Here is a 22,642-nt window from a genome sequence, read left to right as displayed (position 1 = left end):
AATGTTTCGGTCTGACCCTAAAGGGACAATATTTTATTTTTAAGGTTAAGTTCACCACTTATCCAAAGACTCAAATAAGGTATTTTAATTTTTTAGTAAGTTGCATAATCTTTTTATGGACAATTTCAAACATAAGGAAAAGTAGACAGAATAATATCACAAATCCTCCATGTAGCTGTCACTTGTTTTATCCATAACTCTATCCATTTATTCTCTCCTTTTAGATTATTTGGAATAGATGTATATTTTTAGTTATTTTTAAATGATGATTTATTTATTCAAGAAATATTTATTAATCACTATGTTCTGGGCTGTGTTAGTACTCAGAACATAGTAATGAGCAAAACTAGATAAGGTCTCTGATCTCACAAAACTTGTAGCCTAATAGAGAAAACAGACATTAAGCAAATAACCACAGTAATGAGTGAATAGTTATAAACTAACAGAAAGGCTTTGAAAGAAAGAGATGAGAACTGAGGAAATGATGTTAGACCAAAGAAGTGAAGGATGACTTAAGTATTGACTAGACAAGATTGGGGACAGGGGGACTGGCATTCCAGAAAAAGGAAACAGCAGGTACCAAAGCCCTGTGGGAAGATGCAAGAGGGTTGTAGCTTCAAGCAACAGAATTATGGCTTCTTGGCTGGAGCACAGAAAGTAAGGGTGAGAAGAGCATTATGAGGCTGGGTCCAAGAGGTGGGTAGCAGCTGGCCATGCACAGCCAAGTAGACCATATGAAGGATGTAAAGACCACGAATGTGAAGCCAGTGAATGAGAATCTCAAGCAGAAAAGAAAAACAACCCACATGTGTATTTGAATAAGTTCAGTGTGGCCATAGTGCACAGAATGTACTGGAGAATTTTCAGAGTAAATGTGGGAAAACTGCAGCAGTCCAGGCTAGAGATGATGGTAACTTGAACAACTAGTCTGAAAACAGTGGAGATGGAGAGAGTGGGCAGATGTAAAAGATACGTAAGCGGTAAAATTGACAGGGGTTGGCAATGGGTTGGAGGGAGAATGAGAAGAGAGATGTCAAATATGGATCCTGGATTTCTGGCATGTACAACAGTATGGATAAGCATGCCATTTACTGAGACAGGAAACACTAGAACGGGACTAGTTTTTATGGGAAAGTCATGAATTTTATTGATCTTAGGCTAGTTGACTTTTGGGTGATACCTTAGATATTCAAATACACAGTTGGATAGTAGGGTCTGGAACTCAGAGGAGAGAATCTAGGATGAGGATGTATAAGATCTGGGAGTCACTGACGTAGAGATAAGCTTTGGTTTTAGAACATATTGTCCAGGGAGAAAGTATAGCGTGAAAGGTAAGACATGAATATTTGTCAGTTTGGGTCTATACTTAGGGAAAAAAATGAGATTTCATTTCTCTTAAGAATTAGGAACCACAGCTGGCCTTGAATTTGAGGTTTACGGATTTGAATTTGTGCTACCTCCACGATTCTGGAATTCTCAGGGCAGAAATTATGTGTTAACCTGCCTTAGGCTGTTAACATTCCCTAGGAAGCCTGGCAGAAACAAAGACAAAACTTCTCTAGGATACATCTCAATTCAGGCCTCACAATATTCCCACGGATGAAGTCCCCTAAAGGTGAGTTCATAATCCAAGTTTAAAAATATCAACCTGGACCACGCCTATAATCCCAGCACTTTGGGAGGGTGAGGTGGGCAGGGTTCGAGACCAACTTGGCCAACATGGCAGAACCCTGTCTCTCTTAAAAATACAAAAATTAGCTGGGTGTGGTGGCTCATGCCTGTAATCCTAGCTACTCGGAAGCTGAGGTAGAATTGCTTGAACCTAGGAGGCGGAGGCTGCAGTGAACCGAGATCACACCACTGCACTCCAGCCTGGGTGACAGAGAGAGACTCCATCTCAAAAAAAAAAAAAAAAAAAAAAAAAAAATTAACCTACCATGAATGGTAGTGAGAATAAAATTGCAGCCGAACTCTTACAACTTTCAAATAATAGAACTAAAAAGACTATTAAGTATGTTTAAATAATTAAACATAAGAAAGAATTAAAAATATGAGAAAAGAATAAGGTAATATCAAGACAAGCTGGAAAGAACTGAAAAATAACTTCTAGAAAATGAAAAATATGGTCATTGAAATCTAAAAGTCTATGGATGAGTTAAATTGCAGATCAGACAAGCCAAAGAGAATTATGAATTGAAAGATAAATCCCCCCAAATTACCCAGAATGTAGCTTAGAGAGATAATGAAGTAAAAATGTAAAAAGCAAGTTATAATTTATATGGAGGATAGAATTAGAAGTTGCCTATGTATATATATGCTAATAATTTTTTATGATAAAATAATAGAAATAGAATAGTATTGTTTTCAAACCAGTAGAGGGGAATAAGGAAATAATTAAAAACTGTCAATAAAAAAATTTGAAACTATCAAAAAGGCAGAAAGGGAGAAAAAGAAGCAAAGCAGGGTAAATATCACAAACTGAAATGACAAACAATTTCAACATGTTAGTATGCACAACCAGCATTTATATATTAATATTGCCAGTTACAAAACAGAGAATATCAGATTGGATTTTTAAAAGAATCCATCTATATGGTGTTTGCACAGTTACAATTAAAGCACAAGGACACAAAATGGTTGAAAGTAAGAGATGGAAAGTTACAGCAGGTATTGGTTTAAATACAACAAAATCTTTCAAACTCTGTGGAATCCAAAGGGAGTCATGAGATTATATGAATGAGGAAAGAAGAGGTAAATCCAAATCTTTTTTGAATAACAAGAACAAATTTACAAATATATATATATATCTTTAGCAAAACAGAGATGTTAATTTAAATGGTCTTTGTAGGTAACAGTTTATCATGCAAGGCAATGATTAGAAAGGCAGATAGATTGCAGAGGCTACAGGTTATATTTTATAGGATATAGCAACAATGTCTGAAGTAACAGTGTCTGAAGTTCATGTTTTCTTGTTTGTTTTTTGTTTGTTTGGTTTTACAAATAACATTTGTAAAGAGAAAATAGAGAGAATGGCACATTTTCAAACAAGTCTTTTTTTATATTAAGGAAAAAAGATTTAAAATCTTAATTTTGGATAGGAGACAAGAATGACAGTTTTCAAACATGTTTTCAATTTATCTTTTTATAGTGCTTGCTTTGAGTTGTAGAACAGTACGTTGTAAGTATCTATAAGGAAAGAGGGAAAATATTCTCATCTTTCCGAGATTCTTTTACTAACAGTTGTTTATTAGGAGGACTTGCATTCCCAAGAGTAGTCACTGGAATCCTGTTAATTAGCAGAGAGAGAGAGAATGAGAGCGAGCAGGCCTATAAACTTCAAAACAGTTTTATCAAGGCAAAAGATGGATTTTTAAACTAGCTGATTGTACATTAAATCTCATTGAGGGAAAGGTACATTAGACCTCTAGAAGCTCACTGACCCCCCTCCCCAAGTAATTCTTTATATAGATAAGCAAAGCTGAGTATATCATTAACAACAGGGCTATGTAATGCACATTAAGACTACAAATAAGGTATAGTACATTATAGTCAGGCATGAAAACAGCCCTCATTTATTAACCTAAGCCTCCTTGGGACTATATCCTCATCCAAAGACTTGCCAAAATTTGGACCTGAGGAACCAGGATGAACTGGGAATAAGACTAGCTATAGGACCTATACTGCAAAAAGAGAATTCTAAATGTATAACAAAGCATCAGGTAATAAAGCAAAATGTAATAGACTTACAAGAAAAAATGGACAAATCCATAATTACTATAGGAGATTTAAACCCACCTCTCTCTAAAGTTGATCAATCAAGCAGAAACAAATTAACAAGGATATAGAAGATTTCAACAACTCTATTAATATCTTTGATCTGTACAACTCTGCACGTAACAATCAGAAAAATACACATTCTTTTCTTTTCTTTTTAAAATAGTGGTGAGGTGTCACTGTGTTGCCTAGGCTAGTCTCCAAATCCTGGTCTTAAGTGATCCTCCCACCTCAGCCTCCCAAAGTGCTGGGATTACAGGTGTGAGCCACTGTACCCAGCCTATTCAATAATGTAAAGAATATTTATGAAGATTGATTACATACTTGACTACAAAGCAAAATCTTAACCAATACCAAAAAATATTACGTAGATTATTTTATCTGAACACATTACAGTAGAAATCAATAACAATAGCAACAAACTTTTAGAAAACTTCATATATTCAGAAATTTGACTTCTGAATAACTATGGGTAAAAAATCTATGAAATTAGTAAAAACTTAGAAAAAATGATATTTCAAAACATCAGGAATAGTTAAAACAATACTTAGGAAGAAATATATAGCTTTAAAGATTATATTAGAAAATATTGAAAATCAGTGACATAAGAGTTCAACTTAAGAAGTTAGAAAAAGAGCATGTAAACAAAAATAAATTAGGAGACAAACAATTTAAATTACACATATAAAGCAAAAATTAATACAATAGAAAACAAAGACACAATAGAGAGAAGTGGCAAAACCAAAAGCCGATTATTTGAAGACTACTAAGATAGATAAGCTATTGGCAAGAATGGTTAAGAAAAAACAGAAGGCACAAATAAACAAAGTTAGAAACCAGAAAGCAGTAAATAAACATAACTATCAATACAAGTATTACAGATATTAAGGTATAAATGTTTAAGTTAACAAATTTTAGGACTTTGGCAAAACGGGCAATTTTTAAGAAAAACATAACTTATCCAAAACTACTCATGAAGAATTCAAAAACATGAAAAGACTTACAGCTAACCAATATGAATTTAAAGCATATCTATAGTAATACACATAGACATACAAATACACAGCTATACATAGAAGCCTAGATGGTTTTACAGGTAAGTTTGTTTTTTTTTTTTGAGATGGAGTCTTGCTCTGTCATCCAGGCTGGAGTGCAGTGGCACAATCTCGGCTCACTGTAACCTCCACCTCCCGGGTTCAAGTGATTCTCCTGCCTCAGCCTCCGGAGTAACTTAGATTACAGTCTTGTGCCACTGTGTCCGGCTAATTTTTGTATTTTTAATAGAGACAGGGTTTCACCATGTTGGCCAGGCTGATCTCAAACTCCTGACCGCAGGTGATCCACCCACCTCAGCCTCCCAAAGTGTTGGGATTACAGGTGTGAGCCATAACACTCAGCCTACAGGTAAGTTTTACCACAGAAAATCCCACTGTTAAATACTCTTTCAGATATTATAAAAGGAAGATATACTTCAGTTCATCTTATGAGGCTAATATAACTTTCATACCAAAACAAGGATTGAATAAGACAGGCAAATTATAGGTCAATTTAGGTTATAAACATAGATCCACACATTCAAAATAAAATATCAAACTGAATTCAGTATGCATTAAAAAATTAAACCAAGGATGAGTTAGCATTAAAAATCATTAATTAGGCTGGGCGCAGTGGCTCATGCCTGTAATCCCAGCATTTTGGAAGGCCGAGTCAGGCGGATCACCTGACATCGAGAGTTCGATACCAGTCTGACCAACATGGAGAAACCCTATCTCTACTAAAAATACAAAATTGGCTGGGCGTGGTGGTGCATGCCTGTAATCCCAGCTGCTCCGGAGGCTGAGGCAGAAGAAGCACTTGAAGCTGGGAGGCGGAGGTTGCGGTAAGCCAAGATGGCGCCAATGCACTCCAGCCTGGAGAACAAGAGCGAAACTCAGTCTGAAAAAAAAAAAAACAAAAAAACCCATTAATTTAATTATGACATTAACAGATTAAAAGGGAAACTATGACCAGCTAAATCAATTAAGAAAAAGCGTTTAATAAAATTTAATGCACATTCATGCAACAATTCTTAGTAATCTAGAAATAGAGGAGAAAGGAGTGGACCTCAGATAGGTGGGATAAGCCTGCATCTGCTGAAGGGATATTTCTGGGAAACAGACCTTTGCTTTACTCAATTGTTCCAGAAAAGAAATAATAATAATAAAACATTGAGGGTGTTTTCCACTGATTGTTTGCACCTGGAGAGCTGGCAGGCATAGAAGATTCTTCAGGAGTTGGGGCCAAGGGTATACAAGACCTCTATTAAAATACTAAAATACTTGCTTTGTATTACAAAGTAAGTAATACATTTGTAGTGCTCTCTACAGTTGTATTTCCATGGGAAACTTTGGAGAACCTGGAAAGTTCTACTGGTATCTGAGAGAGTAATATATTATCTCCTGCTTTATGAAACCATCTTTGTAAGTTTCTTTTTCCTTTGTCATTAAACTTGATATTCTGTGTCAGCTGGTGCCTTTCTGTTAATCATATTACGGTTCCACTACCACAACAATGAAGAAGGGAACTTTGTCTACCAAAAACCTATAGTAAACATCATTTTGTGATGAAACACTAAAAGCATTTCTTTCAAAAATAAAGAATAAAGATAAACTCGAGGGGCCAGGTGCAGTGGCTCACGCCTGGAACCCCAGCACTTTGGTAGGCCAAGGTGGGTGGATCGCATGAGGCCCAGAGTTCAAGACCAGCCTGGCCAACATAGCAAAACCCAGTCTCTACTAAAAATACAAAAAATTACCTGGGTGTGGTGGTGGGCGCCTGTAATCCCAGCTATTCTGGAGGTTGAGGCACGAGAATCGCTTGAACCCAGGAGGCGGAGGTTGCAGTGAGCCCAGATCCGTCATTGCACTCCAGCCTCAGCGACAGAGTGAGACCCTGTCTCAAAAAAAATTAATACATAAATAAACTTGATTACTATAAGTGCTTCTGTTCACCACTGTATTATGTCTTAGCCAGCATGTAAGATAAGGGAAAAAAAGTGAGAATCGGGGAAGGAAGAAATAATAATTCACAGATAATGTGTTTATATATCTAGAAAAACCAGGAGAATCAAGGAAGGAAGAAATAATAATTCATAGACAATGTGTTTATATATCTAGAAAAACTAGGAGAATCTACAGAAAAATTATCAAAATTAAAACAGCTCAGCAGAGTTGATATATAAAAGTTCAAGATACAAAATTATAGTCTCACAAACCAACAACCATTATAAAACACATATTTCTTAAACAGATGCACCTGCAAACGCAACAAAAAATTCTAAGGCATATAGGAATGACTCTAACAAAAGATGACCTTTATGCATTATCAAAATTTATTCTAAGACATTAAATAATATGGGCTTAGAACAGTGACTATTTACCAACCAGTAGAGAAGTTTTTTGTTTTTTGGTTTTTTTGAGACAGGGTCTCACTTTGTTATTGCCCAGACTGGAGTGCAGTGGCATGATCACAGTTCACTCCAGCCTCAAACTCCTGGCCTCAAAGGATACCATCTCAAAGTGTTGGGATAACAGGTATGAGCCACCCTGCCCCGCCCAGAAGTATTTTAATAATTTCACAATTGATACAGACTTGCTGGTATAAACTACTGAAAACCAGCTCTGGTTTATCATGTTCATGAGTGGCAAACTACAGTATCATAAAGTTCTTGGGGCCAGGTACAGTGACTCGTGCCTGTAATCCCAGCACTTTGGGAGGCTGAAGTGGGAGGACTGCTTGAAGCCAGGAGTTAGAGACCAGCCTGCAACACAGTGAGACCATGTGTCTACAAAAAAAATTTTTTTTTTTTTTTAATTAGCCAGGTTTTGTGGCATGCCTCTGCAGTCCCAGCTACTCAGGAGGTTCAGGTGGAAGGATCACTTGAGCCCAGGAATTCAAGGCTGCAGTGAGCTATGATGCTGCCAGCGCATTCTAGCCTGGGTGACAGAGCAAGACCCTGTCTCAAAAAAAAAAAATAGTTTTAAAATTAATCATTAAAAATAAAAAATAGTTACTGGATTCTCCCCAAATTATTCTATGAACTTAATGCAACTTCAGTGAAAACCATAAGAAAGTTTTAAAATGAAACTTGACAAGCTGATTTTAATATTTATATGGGAAAGCATAGGACCAAGAATGACCAAGATCATTTTAAAGAAAAGAATAGGTAGCCGGGGGCGGTGGCTCACGCCTGTAATCCCAGCACTTTGGGAGGCCGAGGTGGGTGGATCACATGAGGCCAGGAGTTCAAGACCAGCCTGGCCAACATGGCAAAACCCCATCTCTACTAAAAATACAAAAAATTATCTGGACTTGGTGGTGCATGCCTGTAATCCCAACTACTTGGATGGCTGAGGCACAAGAATCACTTGAGGTTGCAGTAAGCCAAGATGATGCCACCGCACTCTAGCCTAGGTGACAGAGTGAGACACTGTCTCAAAAAAAAAAAAAGAAGAAGAAAGAATAGGTGGGTGAATAGCTCTATTAGATATCAAGACTTATAATAAAGCTATAAAATAAACAGAATATGGTGTTCACTCTGGGATGAACAAACTGACGAAACAGACAAGAAAACCCCAAAACAGAACCACATATGGGGGAACTCGATATGACAGAGATAGCATTTTAAACCAGTGGTGAAGATTCAATAAATTTTGTTGGACTAATTGGATATGCATATAGAATAAAACTAAATTAGGTCCCTATATTTTATTTTACCAAACAAAAAATAAGCTTCAGGCATTGGGTATTCATGGACATAAAGATGGGCACAATAGACAATGGGACTCTAAAATGGTGGAGGGAGGGAGGGCAGCAAGGGTTGGAAAACTTCCTGTTGGGAACTATGTTCATTATTTGGATGACAGGATCAATGGAAGCCCAAAGCATCATACAGTATACCCATGTAACAAACCACATGTGTACCCCCTGAATCTAAAATAGTAGAATAAAATAAAATAAAAATAAGCTTTAGGGAAATAAAAACCCATCTGTGATAATAAAACTTTAAAATGTCTAGAAAATAAAACTTTCATGACCTCATGTGGGAAGGATTTCTTAAATAAAGCACAACTAGCTCTCAAATTGTGAAGACTGATACATTTGACTACATTAATATTTTAAAATATCTATATGTCAAAAGATATAAAATGATGAGCAACCTTAGGTGGGTAGAAGTTATTTGCAATACACAATTAATTTAGAATTAATATCTAGAGTATAATAAAGAATACCTCCAAATCAATATGAAAAAAAGGAGCTCAATCAAAAAATGGATAAAGGATATGAGAAAGCAATTCACAGAAAAGGAATCTAACAGCCAATAAACACATGAAAGATGCCGAACCCTAATGGTAGCCAGGTATAGAACATAGGTGTTACTGCTTGTAAGAGAGAGATGAAATAAATGGCAAAAACAAGATGGAATTTCTTTCTCTCACAAGTAAAAGTCTAGGCTGGTGCGGGTTTGCTCTGTGAAATCATCACAGTTATGTTTTTCTTTGGTCAGAAGCCTTGGTGCTTTCTGTTTTGTTGTTCTGTTATACATAGGGTGTTGCCCTTGTCTGTGTGGTCCATGGTGGCTTACCACCACATCTGCATTTGTCAGTGGGAAGTGGGAAGGGTCAGAGAGGGCATGCTGGGCACACATTACATCCTCACCTAGCAATAGGAAGTTTAGGAATTCTGGATGACCAATTGTCCTGCTAAAAATTGGATTTTTTAAAACACTATGGTGGAAGGGAAGAAGTTTTGTGGAGCAGTATCTGGTACATCAGGTAAGTGAAAATGTTTCACACTCATTTGATTGGAAAAAAATTAACCAATTAAGAACATGTTGGCAGTGAAGTAGAGCAAAGAGAATTTTTACATGCTGCTTGTGGAACATACAATCAGTTTGAAAAACAATTTGACAATATCAAGTAAGGTTGAGATGTGTATGCTCTGAAAAGCAGTTCTATTTCTGGGGATGTACTGTAAGGAAACTGTTGTACATGTGCATAAGTGGATGTGTACAAGAATGAATTTGGTTATTATTTGAATTATCAAAATGGACATTTTAAAATGTCTTTTAACAGAAGAATGGATCAATTGCAGTATAATCATATGATGGAATTCTATACAGGAATGAAAATGAGTGAAGTAGAACTTCATGTATCATTGATGCAGGGCAGGCAAACCCCAAAATTGGAGCTTTGCCTGGAAGGGTTCTTGGTTTTGCCCAGGAAGATTCAAGGGCAAGCTGGTGGTGTTAGACAGCAACTTTTATTGAAACAGCAGTGTACAGCAACAGCAAAGGTACTGCTCCTTACAGAGAAGGTCTAACCTATACGTAGTGTGCCCACAGTAGCGGCTCAGGGGCAGTTCTGCATTCATCTTTATACCCACTTTTAATTACATGCAAGTTAAGGGACATGTAATTTCTAATTTTCTAACTTCTAAATTTCTAGAAAAGGGGTGGTAACTTCTGGGTGTTGCCACAGCAATGGTAAAGTGTCATGGCACTGGTGGGCATGTCATATAGAGAAGTACTTTTGGTGCCTCTTACCAGTTTCAGCCAGTCTTCAATCTGGTCCAGAGTGGAGTCCCACCTCCTACCTCATCATCATCAATGAATAAATCTTAAAAATATATTAAGGCACAAAAACAAGTTGTAGAAGGATATATGGAGTATGATACCATTTATATATTAAATGCATCCAAAACACCTTTATATATTTGTATAAATGCATGTATTACTGTTGGGTAGGGGGAATCTGACAAATAGCACCTCTTTTTGCTGCTCAGTGTTTGAACCAGTTGAGAAATCAAATGAGTCAGCAGATAAAAACCAAAATATCATCTTAATTACTGATTATTTCATATGTAACATATTTAATGTGAAATTTAGTAATTTGAAACCTCAGGACCAGAGAATATGCTTTTCTTCTGTTTTCTGGAAACTCCTCTCTTTTATCTCTATTTCGATTTGATGAAGAGTTTATATTTCTTTTTGCTCTTTGACTAAGTCCTTTAAAATTCCGCTTACACGGGAGGCTGAGGCAGGAGAATGGCGTAAACCCGGGAGGCGGAGCTTGCAGTGAGCTGAGATCCGGCCACTGCACTCCAGCCTGGGCGACAGAGTGAGACTCTGTCACAAAAAAAAAAACTCCGCTTACTTTACTAATTCAATTGTTCTGTGCACCGATATTGCTAAACCATGCGAATAACTGTTAGAAAATGGTTTGGTTTTGAATATTATTGTGCTGTAGAATGTAAGTGGCTTTAAAGTTTGCATTCTTTTTTTTTTTTTTTTTTAAGATGGAGTTTGCGGCTGGGCGCGGTGGCTCAAGCCTGTAATCCCAGCACTTTTGGAGGCCGAGACGGGCGGATCACGAGGTCAGGAGATCGAGACCATGCTGGCTAACACGGTGAAACCCCGTCTCTACTAAAAAATACAAAAAAAAAAAAAACTAGCCGGGCGCGGTGGCGAGCGCCTGTAGTCCCAACTACTCGGGAGGCTGAGGCAGGAGAATGGCGTAAACCCGGGAGGCGGAGCTTGCAGTGAGCTGAGATCCGGCCACTGCACTCCAGCCTGGGCTGCAGAGCGAGACTCTGTCTCAAAAAAAAAAAAAAAAAAAAAAAAAAAAGATGGAGTTTGCTCTGTTCCCCAGACTGGAGTGCAATAGTGCGATCTCAGCTCACAGCAACCTCTGCCTCCTGGGTTCAAGCAATTCTCCTGCCTCGGCCTCCTGAGTAGCTGGGATTACAGGCATGTGCCACCACACCCGGCTAATTTTTGTATTTTTAGTAGAGACAAGGTTTCGCCATGTTGGCCAGGCTGGTCTTGAACTCCTGACCTCAGGTGATCTGCCCACCTTGGCCTCCCTAAGTGCTGGGGTGTGTGAGCCATCGTGCCCGGCTCTAAAGTTTGCATTCTAACCCATGAGTTAGTAAGTATAGAATACATTTTTCTATCAATTTACCCATTTACAAAGAACTTAATTTTTAGGAGCATTACAACCAAATGTTGGCCACTTGTGTGGTGTCAGAAGTCCAGTCCATGGTGGGCATGTGTAATATCCTGCTGTCAACTCTGAATTGCCACAATTTAGGCTTTTTTATTTACTAGTAAAAATGTGACTAGTAAAAATGTGACAGTTAGATGTTCGTTTTCATTCTTAATCAATAGGAGTATAATTAATACCATCAACTTTTCTGAAAAACAGTAACAGAAGATGTCAAAAGCTTCAAAAATATTTGTTCCCTTTAGCTCAGGAATTCTACTTCTAGGCTGTAGTCCAAAGGGATTATCAGAAATGCCAAGAAAAATCTGGGCATAAAATACTTATTATAGCATAATTTAAAACAAGGAGAAATACCACAAAACCTAAATATTCAATTATAGGGGAATAGTCATTTATGAGTTATGCCATAAACTAGTATCTTTTACGATTTTTTTGAAAAATGTTATGAAATTAGAAAATTCTTGATATCATTTAATGTGAAATTTGCATACGTGTATTGTGTATAAATTGTCTATATTGCATTATATTTATAGTATGGTTTCAAGAATATGCATAGAAAATGCCAAAATATTACCCTTTTGATAATGGAATTATAAATGATTTTATTTTTGTTCTTCATACTTTTCTGTACTTAAGAAAATATAGGCCAGGTGTGCTGGCTCATGCCTGTAATCCCAGTGCTTTGGGAGGCCAAGATGGGAGGCTCACTTGAAGCCAGGAGTTTGAGACCAGCCTGGTCAACATAGCAAGACCCCATCTCAAATTAATTTTAAAAACATACATACACACAACAAAAACTTAGTTTTAAAAAATAATCTTCCTGCAAAATATAGTATCATGTAATATTAAAGCTCAGTCCGAATATATTTTTTGAGTTTTCAGTTCCAATTTTCACATAAAATGCATCAGATTATCTAAGAACAATTTTAAAATAAAGCTAAACAGTAACATATAAATAGTTTAAATCTCTCTTTCATTACACCATTCAGAAATTCTGGAATCCTTTTAAAACAAATTACTCCTCATAGTGATGAATTTCCTATTTAACTTACAGCTTTTATCATACATTTTACTAGCCTCATCCAATTTAAATTTTATTGGACCTTTTCTTAAATAGCCTTTTAAATATTTTATAGTAAATGTTGATTACTTAATGCATTGTTTCTCAATCACTTTTTCATTATCACTTTCCTAAGGAACCTTTTTAGACATTTTTTCCCCTAATCACCCCCACCCTGTGAAATTTTAATATCTGCTTATGTGCTGTATGTATATCCATGCTTTTTATATGCAAAGAGTAAGATTTTTTTTCACCCTCCCAAGAACACAATTTTCACCCTTCTAGAAGCAAGACTGCCCCCTTTGAGAATGAATGGCCTAATGGGGCAGTGTAGGAAAATGTCATTTTAACTTTGACAGTGAATCTCAGGCCCATGTATTTTGTTTTTATAGCTGCCTGCCTCTCAAACATCACATGGTGACCACACCAACACTACTACTGTGGGGAGAGAATGACGCATTCATGGAGGTTGAGATGGCTGAAGTCACAAAGATTTATGTTAAAAACTATTTCAGGCTAACTATTTTGTCAGAAGCCAGTCATTGGCTTCAGCAAGACCAACCTGACATAGTGAACAAATTGATATGGACATTTCTAAAAGAAGAAACAAGAAAAAAAGATTGACTTTTCTTTATCTTCTATGAAGGGTCTGTAATGAAATCTCTAAGTAATTTTTAAAAATTGTTCATCAACTTCTTTATGTTTTATTAGGAAAAAAACTGTTTTAATGTGCTTTATCATAAATAAATATCCTGACAAAATGGTATTGAAAAAAATCTGAGATCGTGTGAACATGTAATACAATGTTGATTTTCTTCTGGTGTATTTTGCACAGACAAGCATCTGCCTTAAAATATATATACTTGTACAAAAAGGAAGTTTGGAGTAAGTGGCTCCGCTTTGGTTTCTTGCTTTTTCTCACTCTGTTAACATATGGTGCCTTTTACAAATGTATATTAAAGATTAGCTGTGCTATATTGTGAGGCAAACCTGCAATGATATAAATTTTCATTCTATTGTTCAAAAGTTCTTTTTACTACTTTTACCCATTAAAAAGTTATATTATCAAATCTCTTTTGGATTTATAGTATATCTATTAGTTTGAAGGCAAATATAACTAAATGAATATGCATTTTTAAAATGGGCCATATACTATTTATACTGGGAACATTAAACCATTTTTTTTTTGAGACAGAGTCTCGCGCTGTCGCCCAGGCTGGAGTGCAGTGGCCGGATCTCAGCTCACTGCAAGCTCCGCCTCCCGTCTCCTGCCTCAGCCTCCCGAGTAACTGGGACTACAGGCGCCTGCCACCTCGCCCGGCTATTTTTTTGTATTTTTTAGTAGAGACGGGGGTTTCACTGTGTTAGCCAGGATAGTCTCGATCTCCTGACCTCGTGATCCGCCCGTCTCGGCCTCCCAAAGTGCTGGGATTACAGGCTTGAGCCACCGCGCCCGGCATTGAACCATTTTTTAAAGCTGACATCTTGACTGGGCGTGGTGGCTCATGCCTATAATCTCAGCACTCTGGGAAACCAAGGCGGGAGAATCGCTTGAGGCCAGGAGTTTGAGACCAGCCTGGTCAACATGGTGAAACCTCGACTCTACCAAAAATAAATAAAAAATAAAAGTAGGCAGGCGTAGAGGTGCACACCTGAAGTCCCAGCTACTCAAGAGGCTGAGGTGAGAAGACAGCTTGTGTCCAGGAGCTCGAGGTTGTAGTGAACCATGATTGGGCCATTGCACTCCAGCCTGGGCAATGGAGTGAGACTCTGTTGAAACAGAAAGGGAAAGGGAGAGGGAAAAGAAAGGAAAGGACCCTTTTACTCCATTCAGTGCAAGAAGAATTGAATACTACATGCCTTGTGTGCACTAGAATCTAAGCTCCACAGGGCAGGGTTTCTTTTGTTGTTTTGTTAACTGATACCCAACTCTAGACTAAGGGCCTGGCATATTGTAGGCACTCAAATATTTGCTTAATGAATAAATAATATATGTGGCATACTGCTAGGGACTGGGGGTGGGGGGGGAAATATAAAAGAAAGATAAGGTGGTAACATAGAACTTTCCCATAAGAAGCCTTAAGGGCCAAGTGCAGTGGCTCACGCTTGTAATTCCAGCACTTTGGGAGGCTGAGGTGGGTGGATCACCTGAGGTCAGGAGTTCGAGACCAGTCTGGCCAACATGGTGAAACCTCATCTCTACCAAAAATACAAAAATTAGCCAGGGATGGTGGCAAATGCCTGTAATCCCAGCTGCTCGGGAGGCTGAGGGAGGAGAATTGCTTGAACCTAGGAGGCGGAGGTCGCAGTGAGCTAAGATCGCGCCACTGCATTCCAGCCTGGGCAAGAGCAAGAGTCTGTCCAAAAAAAAACACAAGAGAGGCATATATAGAATGCAGTTAAATTAAACAAGGGTTCAAAAGTAGAAATGAACATTATAAGTAAGAGTTGGAAAAGAGTTACAGAATAGAGAACAATACCAACTCAAGGGACTACTACTCATTCTCTTAGGTTGTTCTCCTTTAACATGGGAGGCAACCAGTAACACTGCCAAATCCCATCACATAACAGATAAGCCCTAAATTGATGAAAGGATTGCTTCCTGCATTAAGCATAGATCTGATCATGACAGAACAAAGGAGAATGTCCCTAAGAATTCTCATTATTTTATCATAGCAACTTGTATTTACAATAAAAGTCCAATTTTCTATATAACAGCTTCATAAGAACATGCAAGGTAGGTATCACCAATTTACAAATAGTAAAAATGTGATTTAATGTGTAGCTTTGCCAATGCCCATAGTGTAAGTGCTGGAGCTAAGATCTGACCTAGAGCCATCTGGTGGTAAAGCCCATGATCCCACTTACATCAGATACCATTTAGCAGACTTTGGTATCCATGCCACTCTTCCTGTTTTAGCAGCAATCTGGTGTGTTTCAATAGATGGATACATCTCTCAGGAACCTACAATTTGAGTTTTAATTTTGGGAGGGAAAAGGAATTAAAGTTAGCAATTAGTAAACATCGGAATATTCTATAGAACATTGTCAGAGTTGCAAATGCCACAAGGTATAGAAAAAAGCCTGGTTCATACCAACTTGGTGCTTCCCTCTTGACTCCTCCGGAAGGGCAGCAACAAGGGAAAGAATGGGATGTGTTGACACAGTAAAGTAATCCTGACTTATTTTAATAAAAATCTGTTACTGACAAAAGTGATTTTAAGATTTTTTGTTGTTGCTACTTCTGTCAATTTAGGAAGCTGACAAGTTCATGTGGACAAATATTAAGAATTTTATCAATCAAACGTTCCATGGACAATTCTGGCCTATTACAATGAATGTACTCTAATTTTCAATGGATATGGAAAAGTACTTGTAACAGATATAAAGCTTCAAGGGTGCCATCAGTTAAACCTCTTATGATAAACAGTTATTACTATCTCTAGAAATCTATTTGTAGGGCAAGTAAGTGAATTTGACTTACTAGCTGCCAAAGCAGCTCACAGTAAGTAAAAACAGGTAATGGCACCTAAATTAAAAGTTGTAATTTTTAATAATATTCATCTATTCGAATTAATATATCCCTAATAGTACATAATATATACCTAATTTAACATCAGAAATTGCTATGTGAAAATAATTTATTAAGTATATGTCAAAAGCAAGATATTTGCAAAAAAAGAAAAAAAGATTGTGCTGTTGCTATGATTTGAATTCTCCTGTTACATCATTTACCAGCTTTGATTTTTCTGATTTTAAAGGTAATGCAGCACTTTCTATTAACCTACAATTGCCTCTAAGAGTTCTAATTATGTGCAAACAGAAAAAGCAATTGGATGTGGGGAAGGGGTGCATGCCAAAGGCTGCCCCCAAATCCAGGCTACACACAGCCTGAGTCTACTAAGTTGATTTCATGACTCTGCAGTCCACAGACTCTGAGTTGGAGGCGAAGGAGTCTGGGATCACGCAGGAGATAATCAAATCCTTGTACCCTCAGTCGACATGCTTCGTTCGGTGCATGGTGCTGGACCTGTATCATCCTGGTGGGTACAAATGTCCTGCATGGTCTTCCTCTTCCTCTGGCCAGTGGCCATGCTTTCCACCTTTGGCTATCCTGCTCAAATCCTACAACCCTGCCAAGAGTTGGAAAAAAAACTGGTGAAACCAGTACTCAAGCTCATGGTTCAGGTGACTTTCTTTTTAGCAGGGTTCCTGGCTAAAGTGAAAGGGAAAAAGGCAACCCAATACAAAGCCCCTATCTTCATTACAGCACCACACTCCACTTTCTTTGACTCAATCCACTGTGTGATGGCAGGGTTACCCTCAATGTTCTCTGCAAGTCAAAATGTGCAGATCCCATTGACTGGGAAATTCCTACTGTCAACACAGCTGGTGCTTGTGATCCGAGAAGACCCCAATTCCAGGAAGAATACTAAGGATGAGGCCAGGCGCGGTGGCTCAAGCCTGTAATCCCAGCACTTTGGGAGGCCGAGACGAGCGGATCACGAGGTCAACAGATCGAGACTATCCTGGCTAACCCGGTGAAACCCCGTCTCTACTAAAAAATACAAAAAACTAGCCGGGCGAGGTGGCGGGCGCCTGTAGTCCCAGCTACTCCGGAGGCTGAGGCAGGAGAATGGCGTGAACCCGGGAAGCGGAGCTTGCAGTGAGCTGAGATCCGGCCACTGCACTCCAGCCCAGGCGACAGAGCGAGACTTTGTCTCAAAAAAAAAAAAAAAAAAGAATACTAAGGATGAAATCCTGAAGTGAGTGACATTTGGAAAGAAGTGGCCACAGATTCTGATCTTCCTAGAAGGTGTGTGCACCAATCGCTCCCATCTAGTCACTTTTAAACTAGAGGCCTTCTGTCCAGGTGTTCCTGTGTAGCCAGTGCTGCTCAAGTACCCAAACACCCTGGACATGGCAATCTGGACCTGGCAGGGATTTACAGGCATGTATATTGATCCTCAGTCAACCCTTCACCAGGGTAGAAGTTGCGTTTATGCCTGTTTATATCCGAAATGATGAAATAAAAAAAGACCCCATCCTTTTTGCCAATACAGTACGCGTCAACATGGCAAATGCTCTGGGGTGCCTGGGACAGAGCACACTTATGAAGACTGCAGACTGATGATCTCCGCAGGTAACCTTCAACTACCCATAGAAGCTGGTTTGGTGGAATTTACAAAAATTAGCCAGAAGTTGAAGTTAGATAGGGATAACATTCATCAGCATTTGGATGAATATGCTGCAATTGCAGTTGCCTCAAAAGGAGGGAAGATAGGAATTGAAGAATTTTCAAGTTATTTAAAACTCCCAATTTCAGAGCCCTTGAGACAACTTTTTGCCCTCTTTGGCAGGAATAATGATGGCAGCATAGACTTCAGAGAGTATGTAATAAGTCTGACTGTCCTATGCAATCCTGCCAACATTGTAAAGAGTCTGCAAATGTCCTTTAAGCTTTTTGATCTTGATGCGGATGGCTTAATAACAGAACAGGAGTTTGCTGCTATACTTCAGGCAGCTTTTGGAGTGCCAGATCTTGATGTTTCCAGGCTCTTTCAGGAAATAGCTGGACAGAAATCAGTGTACATTTCATATGAGAAATTTAAGAAATTTGCCCTGAAGCATCCAGCATATCCCAAGTTACTTAATTCACACCTAGACCTACAGGCAGCCTATATATATTCATTATCCCAAAGAGTACAGTTTTAATCACTGTATTCAAATGTTACAGGTTAGCCCCGAAAATAGTGAAAGTATCTTCTGGTAGAAATGATGATTGAAGTAAAAATTACTCTTTGAGGAAAAACTCAGTAGTTTACACTCTAAGAGGCATAGGCAATTATGATATTTAAAATATGCTTGAGGAATATTTCAGTTAGATTTTATAGTATCTATTTTTCTTCTTTCTTAAGATAGTGTTTGTTTTAATGTGACCTAAATGTAGAAGAATAAGTGATCTAGTCATAAATCTTGTTCACCCAGCAGGGTTCTAGTTAGTGCCTTTATTGTCTTTAATGCTAAAATAAGGCCAGAGGAACATTAAAGCCTATCACCTCTCCCTCACTGTTGCAGAAGAAATATCACATTAAGAGCTATACTGGGGCAGGCACGGTGGCTCACGCCTATAATCCCAGCACTTTGGGAGGCTGAGGTGGAAGAATCGCTTGAGACCAGGAGTTTGAGACCAGTCCGGGCAACAGGGCAAAACCCCATCTCTAAAAAAAATACAAAATTAGCCTAGTGTGGTGGTATGCGCCTGTAGTCCCAGCTACTCAGGAGGCTGAGATAGGAGGATCACTTGAGCCAGATGTTGCAGTGAGCGGATATTGTGCCACTGTATCAGCTTGAGTGACAGAGATCCCATCTCAAAAAAAAAAAAAAAAGCTACACTGACAGTAAATAAAAACATTAAATTACCATTTGCATTTCCTCCAAAAAAAGGAAAGAGCTATATAAATACCTCTTTAGTCATTCAAAAAGTAGCCTCAATTTTCTTATTTTTCTTATTTATTATTATTATTTTTTGAGGCAGAGTTTCATTCTTATTGCCCAGGCTGGAGTGCAATGGTGCAATCTTGGCTCACTGCAACCTCTGCCTCCTGGGTTCAAGTAATTCTCCTGCCTCAACCTCCCGATATGCCTGGGATTACAGGCATGAGCCACCACACCTGGCTAATTTTGTATTTTTAGTAGAGACGGGGTTTCTCAGTGTTGGTCAGGTTGGTCTCAAACTCCCGACCTCAGGTGATCCGCCCTCCTTGGCCTCCCAAAGTGCTGGAATTACAGGCACGAACCACCGTGCCTGGCCTAATTTTCTTATTTTTCTTTTTTTTTTTTTTTTTTTTTTTTGAGACGGAGTCTGGCTCTGTCGCCCAGGCTGGAGTGCAGTGGCCGGATCTCAGCTCACTACAAGCTCCGCCTCCCGGGTTTACGCCATTCTCCTGCCTCAGCCTCCGGAGTAGCTGGGACTACAGGCGCCCGCCACCTCGCCCGGCTAGTTTTTTGTATTTTTAGTAGAGGCGGGGTTTCACCGTGTTCGCCAGGATGGTCTCGATCTCCTGACCTCGTGATCCGCCCGTCTCGGCCTCCCAAAGTGCTGGGATTACAGGCTTGAGCCACCGCGCCCGGCCAATTTTCTTATTTTTCAAGATAAAATAAATATTAGGAAGATATAGTATTGGGAACACATTGCAACACTTATATACGGTATGCCTGTCCCCTGCTTGCCTTTTTAAAATATAAAAGTGATTATTTTGAATGAGAAATCACAACAGATTACAACTTCTGGAAAGCTGAAAAAATATCATAAACATAGGTCATAAATATAGGAATTTTGACAAATTTCATTTTGTATGACTTTAATCAAAACATAAAAAATTGTGTTTATAATTAACATGTTCTGCATTACTGAGAATATTCCTTTTGTTCCAATAAGGCATCAATGAGAATTGAAGTCTCTACTTATTTACACACTTATTTCCAGTACCTGTCGATATGTGACATCTTCACATAGTGATGTGACCCTTGGGCCCTACCCCTTCATGTCACCATGCAGGATGAATCAGCAAAGTATTCCTGGAAACCATTCCTATACCAGGACAGGGAGCAACAACCTATCTAGACATAGAAGTGAATGTGAACTGATAAACATACCCCATCAGTCCTACTCACTGAATCCCCTACTTAGTTTCACTGTGACTGAATCTTAAAAATGCTTGTAGCTACTCCGTAGCACGAGATATGAGGCAACATTTGACCAAAGTGTGCCAACTTTACAAAAACATAACCAAGTAAACACACTTTTAGGGATGCTACTAGAACCCTAGAAGGGGCTTGTGGAAGTGGGACGCCTAAAGCTTTGTCAGTTTCCTGATACTTTCAGGAAGTAGAAAGAAAGAAGAGAAGAATGGGAGAAAGGTAAGGAGATGAGGAAGGAAAAGAAAAGAAAAAAAAGTCAAATATTATTTTGAGATAATTTCCATGCAGTTCTGCCCTGAAAAAAAAAAAAAAAGGATTTGGATCAGTGATTTTTCATAATCCCCATCCAGGGCAATATTCCCATGATAATAAATGCATATATATATATATATATATATATATATAGAATTCAATACAATGATTTTTTTAAATGTACTGAAAATTGTTCACTTAAATAACGGCTTTCACTTAAAAGTAGTTATCAAGCAATATCTTTATTCAAACAGTGGTAGTGCTACCTAAACATTTGTAGAACTCTTTTAAAGTTGTTTCTCATTAGATAGTGAGCTATACAAAAAGCAGGGTCTTTATTATACTCTCTACATTTTAACCTCAAATGTTTAGCTGGGCATGGTGGTGTATGCCCATAGTCCCAGCTACTCAGGAGGCTGAGGTGGGAGGATTGCTTGAGCTAAGGAAGCACAGGTTGCAAGAAGCTGAGATCACGCCACTGCACTCTAGCCTGGGCAACAAAGCAAGACTCTCTCAGAAAAAAAAAAAAAAAAGGTTTAACATAGCTTTGTTTAAATCCTCTTTAACACTTAACACTTAAATTTTTTATTTTAAAATAAATACAGATACAGAAAACCGTATCAGGGAAATTTATAGCTAATAATAATTATTTTATGTTATAAATATCTATATTTCATATTCTAAATATAATCTGTTTTAAGATTAATACTCTCGGCCAGGCCCGGTGGCTCAAGCCTGTAATCCCAGCACTTTGGGAGGCCGAGGTGGGCGGATCACAAGGTCAGGAGTTCAAGACCAGCCTGGCCAATATGGTGAAACTCCGTCTCTACTAAACAAAAATTAGCCGAGCGTGATGGCGGGCACCTGTAGTCCCAGCTACCTGGGAGGCTGAGGCAGGAGAATCGCTTGAACCTGGGAGGTAGAGGTTGCAGTGAGCCAAGATTCTGCCACTGCATTCCAGCCTGGGCGACAGAGGGAGACTCTGTCTCAGAAAAAAAAAAAAAAAAAAAAAAAAGGTTAATACTCTTGCAACTAACACTCACATTGAGAAATGAAACTTGTCCAGCCACCTTATAAGCTCTTCCATACCCCTGTCATAATTACAAACTCCCTCTTCCTCTCAAAATTAAGCTCCTTTCCTGACTTGGATAGCTTCACTTCCTATATTTCTTTACTTTTTAATCATCTAAATCTGCGTATTTTGATACCGTGACGCTTCATTTTGTGTGTCAACTTGGCTAGTCCATGGTACCCGGATATTTGGTCACAGATTACTCAAGATGTTTCTGTGAAGAGATTGTTTACATGAGATTAACATTTAAATCAGTAGACTGTGAGTAAAGCTGACTGCCCTTCATAATGTAGGTGGGCCTCATCCAGTCAGTTAAGGCCTTAATAGAAGAAGACTGACCCACCCTAAAGAGGGTAGAATTCTGCCAGCAAACTGCCTGTAGACTTCATGTGCAATTCTTCCCTGGGTCTCCAGCCTGCAGGCCTCCCTGCAGATTTGGGGGTTGCCAAGCCTTTACAATTGTGTGAGCCAGTTCCTTAAGTCCTGCCCCCTACCCCATACACACACACACACACACACACGTATGTATATATATGTGTATACACACACACACACACACACACACACACAGAGTTCTCCAGAGAAACAGAACCAATTGGGTATATATATATACATCCAGAGAAACAGAAAACTGTAATAATAGATGCTATTCCTAGACCCTATAGTTTATTCATGCCAATTTTAGACATTGGATGTTTTTTCCCCCTACATTGTAGCCCATGAAAGATATTTTTCAGA

The 22,642-nt window shown here is 38.5% G+C and overlaps 2 protein-coding genes across 2 annotated transcripts in view; both read left to right on the top strand.

Moving 5' to 3' along the window:
- EPHX4 (epoxide hydrolase 4) overlaps window positions 1-14,288 on the top strand; it is a 35,373-nt gene extending 21,085 nt beyond the window's left edge. The window contains exon 7 of the mRNA XM_073008583.1: window positions 13,269-14,288. Within this exon, the coding sequence (XP_072864684.1) occupies window positions 13,269-13,500 (232 nt within the window). The 3' untranslated portion in view covers window positions 13,501-14,288. The remainder of the gene's footprint in view (window positions 1-13,268) is intronic.
- Window positions 14,289-17,878: 3,590 nt separating this feature from the next.
- On the top strand, window positions 17,879-18,591 carry LOC103225898 (lysophosphatidylcholine acyltransferase 2B-like). Its single transcript, XM_007981147.3, is given in 2 exon segments — window positions 17,879-17,966; window positions 17,969-18,591. Coding segments are annotated over 2 exon segments (711 nt in total).
- The last annotated feature ends 4,051 nt before the right edge of the window (window positions 18,592-22,642 follow it).

This window comes from Chlorocebus sabaeus, chromosome 20 (assembly GCF_047675955.1).
Source record: "Chlorocebus sabaeus isolate Y175 chromosome 20, mChlSab1.0.hap1, whole genome shotgun sequence".
Lineage (NCBI taxonomy): Eukaryota > Metazoa > Chordata > Mammalia > Primates > Cercopithecidae > Chlorocebus > Chlorocebus sabaeus.
This window is presented reverse-complemented; position numbering and strand designations above follow the sequence as displayed.